General features: G+C 43.8%; 1 protein-coding gene across 1 annotated transcript; it reads right to left on the bottom strand.

Moving 5' to 3' along the window:
• Positions 1 to 3,438: 3,438 nt before the first annotated feature.
• On the bottom strand, positions 3,439 to 10,310 carry LOC121878104 (autotransporter adhesin BpaC-like). The gene is made up of 2 exons (XM_042384096.1): positions 10,181 to 10,310; positions 3,439 to 4,325 (listed from the first exon to the last, which is right to left on the bottom strand). Exons 1-2 carry the CDS (start codon positions 10,308 to 10,310, stop codon positions 3,439 to 3,441), a joined length of 1,017 nt encoding a protein of 338 aa, XP_042240030.1.
• Positions 10,311 to 16,585: the final 6,275 nt, after the last annotated feature.

Raw genomic sequence — 16,585 nt, 5'->3', positions numbered from 1 at the left:
TTATTTAGTGGGTCACTTATTTTTGACCTGACCTGACTAGTCACGTCACCCCCCTTCTCTTAAGCTCCTCTACGTGTGTGTTGGTGTGGGGATTAGTGGATGACATCATTATGACCTGACCTCATGTTTTTAAGGTCACCCTGTATATTTAAGCCTCTCTGTCCATTTAATCCAATTGCCTCTGAAGATGTCTTGAATAAACACGAAAGCTAAGGTGCTCCATTGTTTCCCTTTTCCCGTGTGATTTTATCAAGATATATAGATATATATATATATATATATATATATATATATATATATATATATATATATATATATATATATATATATATATATATATATAAATATATATATATATATATATATATATATATATATATATATATATATATATATATATATATATATATATATATATATATATATATATATTTATTTATATATATATATTTATTTATATATATATTTATATATATATATTTATATATATATATATATATATAATATAAAATATATCGTGTATCCCTTAGGACGGAGGATGATGTCTTCCACAGGGATGGTCAGGGTTAATAAGTCCGGAGATGGCTCAAGAGCCCTATTCAGCATTGGTGACAGACTTGGCAAGTTGTTCCTATCAGAGGACTGTCAGGAGAGTTCCACACTCCACTCCTTCTCTTCCTTACTCTAATAATAATAATAAACGGTTTATTAATAGAGTTGCAGCCTGTGGCTGAAAATATACAAACTTACATGTGATTTAGACATAACGATATGCGTTCAATACATTTAAAGGGCTGTACAGTACATAAATCAGGAGTTGTTTATTATTTTAGCATTAGATGGGATGGTGCTGTTCTTATATCTATCAGTGTGGGCCCTTATGGGCTGAATTTTGTTGTAGTGGCGAACTGCGCGAGGTGAGCGGGGGACTGCCGGTGGCAGGAGGTGGTGATGACAAGGATGGTGCAGGAGTCCACTGCCAAACCTAGCTAGTGCTTGGTGGTGGAGGTCACTGAGGGATGGAATTTCCAGGGTGGAGAGAGCGTTGTTGTAGCCGGAGTAGTCTGCGCCGAGCATGATTCTACAGGCCCTTTTCTGTACCGTCTCTAGCTGACGTTGTTGGGTAGAGTTGAGAGAAGACGACCAGGCTGGTGACGCATACTTTAATTTGGGGAGAATAAAGGCGTTGTAGATAATCCTCAGCTCTGGCGTGGGTGCCCCAAGTGACCTAAGTCGTCGTAGCATGTAGAGTCGGTACGAGGCTGCCTTGATTGTGTTGTTTACATGGGCCTTCTAGTCCAGTTTGTGATCTATGGTAACACCCAGGAGTTTGGCAGACTGCACTAACTGGAGAGGATGGGCACCCAATGTGACTGCTGGAGCTTGCACTGGAGTGGTGGCATCAGCGTCAAATTACCGGCCGATCAGTTTGACGTCAGTAGTGGGGAAATTTCTTGAATTAATTATAGCAGATAGCATCCGATCGCATCTAGAGAAAAGCAAATTAATCTACGACTCTCAACATGGGTTTACAAAGGGAAAATCTTGTCTAACAAATCTGCTAACGTTTTTTAGGAAAGTCTTCGAGGTAGTAGATAATGACGAAAATTACGATGTTATTTACTTAGACTTTAGCAAAGCATTTGACAGAGGGTCAGCGTAGATGGTGTTAAATCTGAGTGGGGCCGTGTAACCAGTGGGGTTCCCCAGGGGTCAGTACTAGGCCCACTCTTGTTCATAATCTACATAAACGATTTAGATACTGGGATCAGCAGTGACATAGCAAGTTTGCGGATGACACCAAAATAGGGCACAAATTAATTCAGGGCAGGATGCAAATGCATTACAGGAGGATCTAAATAAACTGCAGGGGTGGTCTGAAAATGGCAAATGAAATTCAACACCAGCAAGTGCAGCGTACTTAATATTGGAAGAACAAATACTTATAATGTATACAGCCTTAACAACATCAACCTAGAAAGTCGACTTGTGAAAAGACCTAGGACTTGTAAGCCCGGACCTACGGCCAGAAAACAGTGCGTTAATGTTCGAAATAAGGCAAACAGAGTATTGGGTTTTATATCTAGAAGTGTAAGTAACAAGAGTGCAGAGGTCTTATTGCCTATATCTTGCGCTAGTTAGGCCGCACCTCGATTATGTGGTTCAGTTCTGGTGCCCTATTATAGAATGGATATAAATTCACTAGAGTCGGTGCAGCGAAGAATGACAAAAATGATTCCGGGACTTAGAAACCTTCCATATCAGGATAGGTTAAAGAAACTTAACTTGCATTCCTAGAAAGACGAAGTGCGGGGAGATATGATAGAAGTTTAAGTGGGTGAAAGGAATCAATAAAAGGGATATAGATAAAGTTCTTATAATATCCGAGCAGGATAGGACTCGAGCAACAGATTCAAGTTGGATAAGTTTAGGTTTAGGAGGAGATAGGAAGAAACTGGTTCACAAATAGGGTGGTGGACGAGTGGAACAAGCTTAGCAACTTTGTAGTAAGTGCGGGAACTCTGGAAAGTTTCAAAAGGAGGCTAGATAGATTCATGGATGATAGAGAGTGGTAGTAACTCGACAGGAGCTGCCATGCACAGGCCAACCGGCCTATTGCAGACTCCTTATTTTCTTATGTTCTTATGTTCTTATGACTACGGTTTTGGTGTGGTTGATGGTGACCTTGTTCTCCGTAGTCCATGCCTGTAGCCTGTCCAAGGTGCCTTGTAGCGATGAGTAGTCCGGTGAGGTGTTGTCCATTAACCCCACAGTGCAATGATCCACATACTTCCACCTGTGAGGAGTGTCAGACAGAGCGTCGTTGAACAGGAGCACAGTGTTCCCATCTTGGTCCCCTGGGGAACACCGCAGGTGAGGTGTTGGAATGTGTGTGTGCGCGCGTGCGTGCGTGTTGAAATCAAATCAGATCAGAGCAGTGATTGATGGCAATCCCCTTGGGTTGGGAATATCTCAGGAGCAGGAGGAAAGGTTCCATGCTTACAGCAGAGGCAAAATGTTGGTCGAATTAGGTGTGAAAAATACTTTAATTCTTATCAACAGACGTGCAGTAGGTCAAAGTCGGCGTATGTATCGGTTGTTGAGAGAACATGAGTTTATTTCAACGGAAGTTTTCCAACAAGGGGAGCCCCTCACCCCGCTCTTCTTTTGTCGAGAGACGGTGGAAGTCTATATGGCGTGCCAAGGAAACTTAGTATTTGGTTGATTGATGATGACACTTAAACGGAGATATGGGGGATTGAGTGAGTGATTGTGGTAATTACATCACTGGCGACGCAACACAGCCCTCACCTTCCAATCCTTCCAAATGTAAGATTGTCTTGTGACGAGCGTCTTGCCGTGCACCTGAACCGTCCAGCTGCTTGGTGCACCCCGAAGAGCCACAAGAAAGAATAGGTGACTTTTAATTCCCCGATATCATGTATTTTTCTGGTCTGAGGCCTTTATGCTCTCCGAGTTCCTCCCTGTGCGTTCTGAGTTGCTCCCTGTGCGTTCTGTGTTGCTCCCTGTGCGTTCTGAGGTGCTCTCTGTGCGTTCTGAGTTGTTCCCTGTGCGTTCTGGAGTTGCTCTCTGTGCGTTCTGAGTTGCTCCCTGTGCTTCCTGAGTTGCTGTCTGTGCGTCCTGAGATGCTCCCTGTGCGTTCTGAGTTGTTCCCTGTGCGTTCTGAGTTGCTCCCTGTGCGTTCTGGAGTTGCTCCCCTGTGCGTTCTGAGTTGTTCCCTGTGCGTTCTGGAGTTGCTCCCTGTGCGTTCTTGAGTTGCTCCCTGTGCGTTCTGAGTTGCTCCCCTGTCCGTTCTGAGTTGCTCCCTGTGCGTTCTGAGTTGCTCCCTGTGCGTTCTGAGTTGCTGTCTGTGCGTCCTGAGATGCTCCCTGTGCGTTCTGAGTTGCTCCCTGTGCGTTCTGAGTTGTTCCCTGTGCGTTCTGAGTTGCTCCTGTGCGTTCTGAGTTCTGTGCATTCTGAGTTGCTTCCTGTGCGTTCTGAGTTGCTCCCTGTGCATTCTGAGTTGCTCCTGTGCGTTCTGAGTTGCTCCCGTGCTTCCTGAGTTGCTCCTGTGCGTTCTGGAGTTGCTCCCTGTGCGTTCTGGAGTTGCCTCACTGTGCGTTCTGAGTTTCTCCCTGTGCGTTCTGAGTTGCTCCCTGTGCGTTCTGAGTTGCTGTCTGTGTGTTCTGAGTTGCTCCCCGTGCGTTCTGAGTTGCTCCCTGTGCGTTCTGAGTTGCTGCCTGTGCTTCCCGAGTTGCTCCCTATGCTTCCCGAGTTGCTCCCTGTGCGTTCTGAGTTGCTCCCTGTGCTTCCTGAGTTGCTCCCTGTTCTTGTACACTCACTACACGATGCCCATCTCCCAGTGACTTAGTGGGAACCAGCAACGCCTCCGGTCACTCAAGGAGGCGCGGGGTGTCTGTAAGGTCTGTCCTTTTGTGTACTGGTAGGCGCCGCTACTACCATGGACACCCAACGGCGACCTTCACCTCTGAAATAAACAGGACCTCACTGAAATAAACAGGACCTCACTGAAATAAACAGGACCTCACTGAAATAAACAGGACCTCACTGAAATAAACAAGAAATCATTGTCATTAAACGATGCGAAGATTACGGCTCTCATTATGAAATTGAAAACTGTACATACACTTCACGACACATGTACAGGCAGTTCTCTCAGTGATCAGCTTGAGGGTTGGGTCGAACGTGTCTAGACTGCTTTCAGTTTATAGTTGTCGCCTGTGTCACACCGATAATGTGACAGTATTGATTTAAAGAAGCAAATGTCGTGCCACATCGAAGTTACTTATATTGCAAACCTTTAGTGGTATTTAGTAGATATTTTAAATTCATCGATATTGTATCCTGATCACCTGAAGATTAGCCACCCCAACTAACCTAACCTATCCTATCCTAACCTAACCTAACCTTCAGGTGATTACACTATGCAGCTCCTCATAGAAATGGTAACTTGTGTCACCTTATAAAAGCCTTGGTCCTCCCACTCTGCCTCACAGATGACCCGTCAAGTATGGTCCCCTGTCCACCACCACCATCACTTATTCGTTCGCAGAATAACGTCGAAGCGTGGAATAACACTGAGCAGATAACTATGCTCTACCAGAGTGACCCCCCCACGTGTTGGATTGACCCCCAGGCGGTGGAGTGACCCCCAGGTGGTGGAGTGACCCCCAGGTGGTGGAGTGACTCCTAGGTGGTGGAGTGACCCCCAGGTGACATTGTCATGCTCTTACGCTCACTCAGTGGCCGAGGTTAGATTAGGTTGTTTGAGTTAAGTTGAGTTGAGTTGGATTAGGTTATATTAGGTTAGGTTAGTATAGAGAAGCTTTTTTTTGGCTGAGTTAGGTTATGTTGGTTGGATTAGGTTGGATAAGGTTAAGTTAGGTTGGATTGAAAGGGATTACATTCGCAGCATTGTGTGTTATTTATTCTTAAAATCCAAATTTCAACTCCATTTAGTTTACCTACAAAACAACTTAATAATTTGTGTATGAAACAACCCATAGTTACCCCCCTATACTTACTTTTCTCTCCTCCTTTCTCTCCCAGCCAATTATTTTTATTTATTTGCTTACTTTTTTAGTTCTTCGTCTTTTTCTGTCTCTTTTGTTTTCATCTTCTCTTTTGTTATTGTTGGCGACGTATCAGTGAGAGACTATTGTTACCTCTCTCAACTATAGTTCAAACTTTGTAATCAGTAGAGAGGTGTGTGTGTGTGTGTGTGTGTGTGTGTGTGTGTGTGTGTGTGTGTGTGTAAGGCCTCGACCAACAGCCTCATAGAGCAAACACCCTGATGATAACAAGTTGTCTTAAGTTTGTTTTCACGTCATGTAATTATTTTTTATCATATTGAGTGTGTGATATATATGTTACCTGGTGAGTAATGTTTCTCCAGGTATGAATGGTAATATACATGTAAGGTTGTTAATATATCATTTACTTCATGTTATTGTTTATTTAACTTTGTATATTTTAACGTATACTTTTTTCACCTCTATAGCTCAGTTGTTGGTTTGGTTTGGTTTGGTTTGGTTTGGTTAGGTTAGGTTAGGTTAGGAATGTGAAGAGTTGTTCCTTGAATGGCTGAGACGTTCTTACTCTCATGTAGTCTCAGCTCAGGTAACAACACACCTGTATGTCTCACCGTAACAACACACCTGTATGTCTCGCTCAGGTAACAACACACCATGTCCAGCTCAGGTAACAACACACCTGTATGAGCTCAGGTAACAACACACCTGTATGTTTCAGCTCAGAACAACACACCATCTCAGCCAGGAACAACACCTGTTGCCACACACTGATCAGCCACACACACCTGATTTCAGCTCAGGTAACAACACACCTGTATGTCAGCCAGGTAACACACACCTGTATGTCTCAGCCAGGTAACAACACACCTGTATGTCTCAGCTCAGGTAACAACACACCTGTTGTCTCAGCTCAGGTAACAACACACCTGTATGTCTCAGCTCAGGTAACAACACACCTGTATGTCAGCCGTAACAACACACCATTATATCTCAGCCCAGGTCACAACAACCTATGTCTCAGCTAACACCTGTCCAGCCAGACAACACCTGTATGTCTCAGCTCAGGTAACATGATAACACACCATTATATCTCAGCCCAGGTAACTGAATAACACACCTGTATGTCTCAGTTCAGGTAACACACCTGTATGTCTCAGCTCAGGTAACAACACACCTGTAGTCTCAGCTCAGGTAACAACACACCTGTATGCCTCAGCTCAGGTAACAACACACCTGCATGTCTCAGCTCAGGTAACAACACACCTGTATGTTTCAGCTCAGGTAACAACACACCTGTATGTCTCAGCTCAGGTAACAACACACCTGTAGTCTCAGCTCAGGTAACAACACACCTGTATGCCTCAGCTCAGGTAACAACACACCTGCATGTCTCAGTTCCCCTACCTGTCTCTTCACTCTCTCTTTCCTACCAGTAGTTCCATGGTCAGTAATCTTATGTAATCTAGGCCATCATCCCCTCTGCCTTCACTCCCACTCACAGCACACGCCAGTCTTTATCATGCCACCCCTCACACACACACACACACACACACACACACACACACAGAGGGAGATATATCAATCATTTTTAGATCTAAAACGTTTAGTTTGGACGCAGTAATGACCAGGTACTTGGCTAATATTTTTCATATTATTTTTTGCTCATATTTTTGATGGCATGTGGGGTGTGAGCGACGTACCTTGGTGAACTCTTAGTATTAGTCGTTTTCTTTCTTATTCGTGGTTAACTAAGGCAGTGTAACGTGAAATTGGGTCTTGCATGTTAGTTATATTGACCCCATTGGAGGACACACACAGTATACCTTCCTTGAGCCATGACTTGCGTGAGGCACTAGGCTTTGTGTTGGTCTCTGCCGCAACACACAGAGGGAGTCCTACCTACCTGTTCCTCTTATAGGTTTCAGTTAAGAGTCTTAGAGGTATTGTACAGTCAGCCAGCAAGACCTTTACACTATAGGTTAGGTTAGGTTGGGTGAGGTTGAGTTAAGCTATTCAAGTCATATTTGTTTACGTTCGGTGAGGTTAAGTAAAGTTAGTTTAGGTGAGGTTAAGTTAGTTTAAGTTAGGTTAGGTTAGGTTTGGGTATTTAGCCTTAAGGTGAAATAAGCTTGGGGTCGGAATCTTCAGGAGATCCGAAAATTGTAAAGTTAATAAGATATTTTTTTTTTACTCTTTTGTCTTTCCCAAAATTAATCTAAGTCGAATTTTACCTTATTAACAGGATCACTATTAACATACACTTAATTTAACGACATCTCCAGTATGATTGGATCCAGTGTTCTGTACCGTGTTTACATTTTCTGAAGAGATTGACAGTTTTAACGATAAGGTGAGAATTGATTTAGAGGCAGGACAGTGATGCGCCATGGGAGTTATTTGTGCTGCCACCAACCTCAGTCACACCAGGATATTAAAACACTCTGGTATAAGGAGTTGTATATCACCTGGAGATTAGGTACTGTAGCTTATTTCACCTGATGATTAAACACCCTAATGGTACTTGTGGGCTTTTGGTTAGGCTAGGTTAGCGTGGTTAATCGTAAGGTGAAATAAACTAGGGGCTAATATTTTAAAACTTTTCTACTAAATATTTGTTTTATGAGAGAGAATTATATCAGCATAATGTTACAGATGATGACGTCACTGGCTGTTTATTTAGTAGTTGTAAGTTTGTATTATATTACTGATTAATTTTTTCCTAAATCAGCTAAATATTAGTAACACATGTCCACTACTCCATCATCACGTGATAGTTGTCACTTGTATACTTCACAAGTCGTGGGGATTCAGCTGGGAATTTATCCTCTTCTCGAGCAGTGTGTCGTGTGAGAGTCAGTGGTGACCAACACGGTGTGAGGAAGGCCAGCCCGCGACCCTCTGGCTGCAGGGAAGGAGAGAGAGAGAGAGAGGCGGGGGTAGGTTAGTGTTTAGTTATCAGTTAATAAAAGTTTGGGTGCCTAAGCTTCTTGTGATCTAACTCTCCACCACTGTCTTGATAACATCAGCGCTTAGCTATTATTAGATATCTTCGCCCCGCAGGCCCTGATGTGGGTCATTGACCTGTGCCCGGGTGGGCTAATCCCCTTAAAAAAAAAAAAATTAAAGTTTGATTATATTTAAATCGAGTTTCTGCCACATGGGTTGGGGTAATATTGAGATAATGTGAGACAGAATTACCACACTGACAGAACAGATACAGACGGAAGATGTTTTGGTGTCAACTATATAGGACAGCGAGACGAACAAGTTTACCCATAACATTTCATAACACATTTAGTAAAAAAAAAATATAATTACTTTGACAGATTTACATAAATTAATTTGATTATAAATTGATGGTTTGTTGAGACGTATTCAGGCCGATTCACACGACCTATTTCTGTTCCGACCGTCAGGCCGTCGGCTTAGCGCCGTCAGAATGTTGTGTATTCACACGACACGTTCCCGGTCCGTCCGATACCGTCATTCAGTAGGGGACGAAACTTTCCCTCTGAAACCATACTTAATGAGACCATACCCAGGTACACAGATTGATGATAATCAGAAAAGAGTTTATAATTACAAACTTTCACGTGCTAGGTGGGTAGTTGAAAATGCCTTTGGCATTCTGAGCCAGAAGTTTTTGATTTACCAAAGAACACTGAATTTAAATCATGAAAATGCAGATGTCATTGTTTATGCTACTTGCCTTTTACATAACTTTATTAGGGATGAAAACATTTCTGATCTTAAAGGCAATATGTCAACACACTTTCAAAATAACCTGGTAAATATACCGAGACAAGGCGGAACTGCTCATCAGACTGCATTTAATGTAAGGGAAAAATTCAAAGCATTTTTCAGTAGTCCTGCTGGAGTACTACCTTGGGAGTGATATATATATATATATATATATATATATATATATATATATATATATATATATATATATATATATATATATATATATATCATGTAAATCCACAATGAAAACGTGGATAAGATAAATCTTGATAAAATCACACGGGAAAATGGAAACAACGGAGCACCTTAGCTTTCGTCTTTATTCAAGACATCTTCAGAGGCAACTGAAGATGTCTTGAATAAAGACGAAAGCTAAGGTGCTCCGTTGTTTCCTTTTCCCGTGTGATTTTATCATATATATATATATATATATATATATATATATATATATATATATATACACAATCAACACCTCATCCCGCCAGGATTCGAACCCACGGCCCACGAGCCCATGACTGTGACCGGGGAACGCTACCTCTGGACCACCAGGATACTAAAAGCAGTCCTAGACTCTCTTATATATATCACACAAAGCCTGTTCAACGCGCTTATGGCGCCGTGAACCTCTAATGGGGACTACCCGTATCCTGGTGGTCCAGAGGTAGCCTTCCCCGGTCACAGTCATGGGCTCGAATCCTGGCCGGGTGAGGTGTTGATTGCATGTAGAAGTCCGCGTGCTTTATTGGGCTAATGAAATATATATATATATATATATATATATATATATATATATATATATATATATATATATATATATATATATATGCTGTAGTAAGGCAAGACAAAACATTTCAAGTGTAATAAACTTATTTCACACTCACCTGGTTTGTTTATTGCCTCGCTAATCACTTTCCATATCTTATCTTTATGCAGATTATCACTGTACTTCTTGTTAGTCATGTCAAATAACTCTTCATACCCACGCACAACTTCTATCAGCCTTTCGTCCATGATGCCAAACACTGAACTAAATACGTCATAAGGAGGCGGCAGCTGCAGATGGTCGGGTACCGTACGGGTCCTCGTTCACACGAGCCGTCTCCAACCCGTTAGGCTGGCGCCAAGCAGCCGTCAAACTGGCCAGGATTTCTCGAGAAGAAATCCGGGGCGTGTCGGTCTGCTGTCGGCCGCCTGCCGCCGTCAGCATGACGGGTCGTGTGAACAGTTACATTAAAATGCCTGACGGTCGGAACAGAAACGGGTCGTGTGAATCGGCCTGTTCTCCGTCATGCCTCTGTACGTTGAGTCAATTTCAGTACCGGTAGTTGAAGTTTAACAATATTCAGTTTTAATTTACCTCTAGAATATCGATAAGAATGATAACAATTTAGGTTTGACATCCATATTGAAACTCATCAGAAATTTATCGAATTATTAGTCATCACTTAATGTTTATTAATAAATGTAATCAAAATGTTAAGAATTCGGTTTTATTAGTTGAGAAGACTTTCCAAGACTCCCATATACTGTGTTGTACTCTCCTGGTCTGCTCCATCCCCACCCATAGAGATAAAGTTCTAACTGACTTTTCGTTAAGATTGTTTCAATATATCGTTAACAAAAGTGCAATATTGGTCTAAACTCTTATAGCCTAACTAGTAGAACCAGTCTCTCTCTCTCTCTCTCGCATAAATCTCATTAACAGTTCTCATAGTTTACAGAGGCAATGGGAGCAAGTTGGACTAACTCTGAGGCAGTTAATATATCACGAGGGGCTGTCAGAAAGTTGTGTAAACTCATATAATATAAAGACAAAACCACAGCTCATATTTATCTATTAATATACAGTACTGTAGACTCCCCTGACCTCAATATACTTACTCCACTCGTTCTTCAGCCTCACCATGACAGTCTTATATAAGTCTTCGTACTTCTACTCGTCCACGCCTCAGTAGCGACGGGCTGCCACAGGAATTACCTTCGGCCTGTTCGAGCTCCCCAAGGTGTAGGATGATCTCCGGTAAGACTGTGGTAGGTGCTGGCGCGACCCTCTGGCTCTGGCTCACACACTGTACCTTTTCTCTCCGGCTTCCTTCTTTTACCTTAAATGAAGTCATTAGTCCTCCGTGGAAAGAGGACATGTAGCTCCCTGACATCACTTTGGCTCAGCACCCGAAGGTCTGCTTCTGTTTTGGCTAAGTGTTGGTTGTATAGCTGTAACGAGTGTATCTCTCACTATTATGTCCCGGAACACACGTGAGGATGGTGTTATCCTTTGTGACCCTTCCAGACATGACAGGTTTTCTCCGGGTACTCCGGCTTCCTACTGTACAGTTAAGTTTATAACAAAATAACAAACAACAGATCAACTGCCCGAATGGCTAGTAAGCTGATAAGTGGTGAAATGATAGATTAGATTAAACACCAGTTTCCTCCTTCGCCTATCTTCAACGAGTCCTCACGGCCTCGCACACAGTATGGAGATGATGACCGCGTACACATGTCGCTGATGGAGCCTGCGGCCACCAAGTCCCAGATATTCTTTGTGATATTTGAGCAAGTCTTGCTCGAGCTTCCCATTTTGGGTGGCATCTGTGATGCCAGTAATGGGTGACAAAACTTCCAGGTTACTATATCCTTCCGAAATTAGTGTACACCTATGGCAGCAAAAGGTTGCCTTTAGGCGTGCTGGAGTCTTCCTATGAGTCAGGGATGTTTCAAATTCGAGCACAGGTTGAGAGGGTCACAGCCCTCGTAGCTCAGTCCCTCACTGGCGCTACTCAGTGACCCTTTACCCATTCTGACTCTACATGTACAGGATAGGATGCTAGAACGTGCCAGAGAGCGAGTGAGGCTTACTGTAGATAGTAAAAGTAGATTCCATGGGCTTAACGGTTCTTTATAGGTAGTGTGGATATAACACAATACTAAGCCCTCGGTACGCAAAGGGGCATTGTGGTCAGCACTATATTTGACCGCCTTCACTTCCCCAACTGTAAAGTTAGATATACATTTATAGGTTGGTGGACTGAAGGTGCTCTTGGTGCATACCAGTGACCCTTAGGACAGGAGACGCACCTCAACTCAGGCAGTACAGTGTTGAAAATAGTGTCATTTACTCTCTTGAGATAATAAATGTAGTGCCGTGTGAAGCACAACTAACTATAGATCTTTGATCCACTGAAAGAAAATGATGAGTGAGTGGTGGGTGGCGGTTTCTGTTAAATTTATGGTGAGAACTACAGTATCGATTCCATGACGCTGTTGGCCACCGCTGGCTGCTACAGTAGGAGACCATGTTGAAATGTTAATGGAACAACAGGCTACACGTATATCACTTCAGCACTACAACAGCAGGAGTGAACAACATCGTTGTGACGATCAATGACATAATATATTTTCATCAGGTTTTATACGTACTGTAATAAGTGCTGATGTACATTACCATATTTCAGATACTCTATTTTACAGTGACTTAAAACAACTAATCAATGTGGCTAATTGTGTTCCGGATGCGGTGTGTTGGAGACAGTCGGCGTGTACTGTGAGGGCAGTTTGGAGGAGAAACTAACCTCTTTCTTATTTATGGAAGTGGAGAACTAGCCGGCTGGTTGTGGCTCCTGGAAATAGATTGTCCACGAAGAGATTGGCAGGTTGTGGAGGTATATTGATTAAGATAAAGTTCAGGGATAAAGTGAAGTTAAATATTGAATAGGTAAGAAGAGTTGGGTGGCTGGACCTCGGGGAGAAACCCTAAGAATTTATACACATGAACGTGAGATGAAGGATGTCGGTAGTATAGTGGTATCGCTCTTGCCTGCCAGTCATTGCTGTTAGCCAGGCTCGATACCTACTTGAGTTGGATTTGAGAAAGATGTTGTCCAGTGTGTTATTAACATTTCAGATTTTCTTCAGGCAGTCTTTTGGGATCACTGGAAGATTAAGCACCCCGGTTATTTTCACCATGACCTAACCCAACCCAACCCCCAGGTAGCGTTAGACTGTTCAATCTACGTGCGAAATATGCACTTAATACTGGACTCATGGGTGATGGCTCTCACAGGCCCTCGAAGAAAATAGTCAGTCGTAGCTGATAAAGTAACGTCCAGTGGGAATAAATGTCGAAATTTAAGGGAAGTAGACCAAGAGATAGACGAAAAATAACGGTGTGAAAAGATATTGATTGTTGTCTCCTTCAGTGGCGAGGGTGGGGGTGTGGCGAGTGGCGAGGGAGGGGGTGTGGAGAGTGGCGAGGGAGGTGTAGGTGGAGAAGGAAAGGAAAGGTGGGTGGGTGGGGGGGAGAGGGAGCGAGGGTGGATGGGGTGGATGAGGTGGGTGGAGAAGGAGAGAGGGTGGGTGGGTGGGGGCAGGGGAGGGGCAGGGAGGTGGATGGGTGGGTGGAGAGGGGCGAGGGAGGGTGGATGGGTGGGGGGAGAGGGCAGGGAGGGTGAAGAGGGGCGAGGAAGGGTGGAGAGGGGCGAGGAAGGGTGGATGGGTGGTGGGAGAGGGCGAGGGAGACTGTTAACCCGTCGATATCATCCCAAGGAAGCGGGCGCCACCGTTGGTCTCCGTGGCAGAGCGTAAACAAACGATTATCTCTGACAAACGTTGCGAGTTTAAGTAAACCTATCCTACACACACAGAGTGAGGAGAGGTGAGAGTGAGGGAGGAGGAGAGGAGGAGGAGGGAAGGGAGGGAGGGTGAGGGGGGGAGGGAGGAGGTGTGAGGGAGGTGTGAGGTGAGGGGGAGGGGAGGAGGTGTGAGGTGGGGAGGGAGGAGGTGTGAGGTGAGGGGAGAGGGGAGGAGGTGTGAGAGGGAGGAGGTGTGAGGTGGGGTTTTATCTCACCTGTTGCCACACGTGTACTGCTAACACAACTGCATCTACCATGTGTGTACCCGTGCACACCCAACCAATGTAACGGTGTATATAACAGTTGTGAATTACATAAATTACACTACAACTCAGCCAAGCGAATACCTCAATTTTCCCCTAAATTACAGTTGTCAAGAGATTGTAATCCTCGTTAAGTGTCATACTGGGATAATGCTTGATCATTTCACGGCAGGTCAACTAACAGTTAGTTAACGGGGATCACTTAAAGATTAAAGCCCCACCTTATTTCGCCTTAATGTTAACCTAACCTTACTCCTGGGTGGCGTTAGGGTGTTTGATCATCAAGAAACTGGGGCTAATATTCAGGTGGACCATTAATACCACCTCCATCAAGTGTGTGTGTGTGTGCGTGCGTGCGTGTGTGTGCGTGTGTGTGTGTGTGTGTGTGTGTGTGTGTGCGTGTGTGTGTGTGTGTGCGTGTGTGTGTGTGTGCGTGTGTGTGTGTGTGTGTGTGTACTCACTCAGCACTGTTTCCATGAGTGTGTTGGTGTGAAGACCAACTGAGACTGTGAGCGATACACCAAGTACACGTTTGTTTCATGGTCACACTCATCTCCAGGTCACGTATTGTAAGGCATAGGTTACGGGTCACAGAGATGCCCGTCTCCTTGCATCATTAGGGTGTGTGAAGGGGGAGGGGCTGGTTAGTGGTGGTGGGGACTGATCATGAAGGAGGCTGGTTATGGTAAGGCCTGACCTGGTGCCCTGATGACCGTGACATGGTGCCCTGGTGACCCTGCACAGCCTCTTGGACATAGTAAGGCGATTATAACTCCACCAGGCTGTTAGGACGAATGGTTTACGTGTATTATGAGAGGCTAATAATAAATCGATGCATTTAGCAGTACAATAGGCATGAGACTTGAACTAAACCCCATTGAGTACAAAAATAAGTCCGCCCATGATTTGGTCTAATAATTTTACCTTATGAGCATCTAATAGGCCCATAACTTAGCCTCATGAGTGGTACGGAAGGTTTATACCCGTTTGAACCATGAAATACAACCAATGTGACCCGAGGGCTCTCATAACAGCCACGTATTACTTGAACCATTTCTCATGGCAATATACTGTACCGTACAGCAGACATGGCCTCATGACCAGGTTGTGGATCTCTCTACTCTAGTGAGTGTAAACCGCACAGGACACGGACTGACAATGGACAATAATCGATAATGTTGTTTATAAATGAGTATGGCAGGTGATACACACACACACACACACACACACACACACACACACACACACACACACACACACACTGTACTTAGTCTTCGTAACCAAGGCGTGAATATGTTTGAGGTGAAGCTGTCCCCAACACAACCACGGCACCCTATGTTAACGAGCTGTATGACTCATTGTCAAGGAATAATCCAGGAGGATCGGACAACTCGCTAGCTGCATTGGCTAACCCTAACCCGGAACACGATCCGCGTATCGATTAACATAACATCTAGATCCCCAATTACTGCTGGAAGGAGGCAAATGGCTAAAAGAATGTTGCTCATAGTTTCACCGTGCCCAGGGATCGAACCAGGGTCCACCCTGTTATTTTATAATAATAATAATAATAATAATAATAATAATAAACAAAGCCCAGTCCGCGGCGTTACCCTGCCCCAGTCGCTGGGGCTTACAGTAGGTTGTGTACTGTAGGTAGTATCATGGGTCTTAATGTAGACAAATAGGTTAGGTTCCAGAGTCCCGAGACAGTGTCATAAACTTTAACACCCCAAAATGGTAAATAGTGAATAGTAACGTAGAAATATGATGCAAAATAAACTGTGAACAGTTGACTGACTGTGTAGAACGAACAGTTGTGAGTTGTGTTGTACAGGTGATATAACAGTGTTGAGTTTTGTTGTATGGACTGCGTATTAATTGTAAATTACGTTCTGCGGAAGGGGCAGCAGTTGTGAGTTGTGTTCTACGGACGGTGCAGCAGATGTCAGTGTTATAATAAACAACGCATCAACAGCTTTATTTGTCGTGACGCAGCCCACATCTGCAACTTCTTCATGGTAATAACCCGACCACATGGACGACCCGACCCCTTCCTACGTCACGACAAGACAGGGATGGACCGATATCGTCGAGGGAATTCGGTCCTATTACTGAAAGATCCCAAGGAAATCCTGAAGGTTCAATGAAGCTCAGAAACCGTCTCTACGAATCTTTAGACCTCCCAGCTTTGTTGAGTCGAACCCCGCAGTGAATCAGGCTTTAAGATCACGAATTGGAATTTGAATCCTTAGGCGGAATTTACGGCTTATAAGAAGATATGCCTCCACACACACACACACACACACACACACACACACACCTTAATAACCACAAATAACTCACTTAATATTTAAGGTTGGATCATGATAGAGTAACTGATCTGACATGA

This window comes from Homarus americanus, unplaced genomic scaffold (genome assembly GCF_018991925.1).
Source record: "Homarus americanus isolate GMGI-L3 unplaced genomic scaffold, GMGI_Hamer_2.0 scaffold45562, whole genome shotgun sequence".
Classification (NCBI taxonomy): Eukaryota; Metazoa; Arthropoda; class Malacostraca; order Decapoda; family Nephropidae; genus Homarus; species Homarus americanus.
This window is presented reverse-complemented; position numbering and strand designations above follow the sequence as displayed.

Coding starts and splice junctions, on each gene's coding strand:
- LOC121878104 (XM_042384096.1), bottom strand. CDS start 10,310: ATGGACGAAAGGCTGATAGAAGTTGTGCGTGGGTATGAAGAGTTATTT. Junction 4,326..10,180: donor CGAGGCAATAAACAAACCAG/GTGAGTGTGAAA, acceptor GTACAAGAACAG/GGAGCAACTCAGGAAGCACA.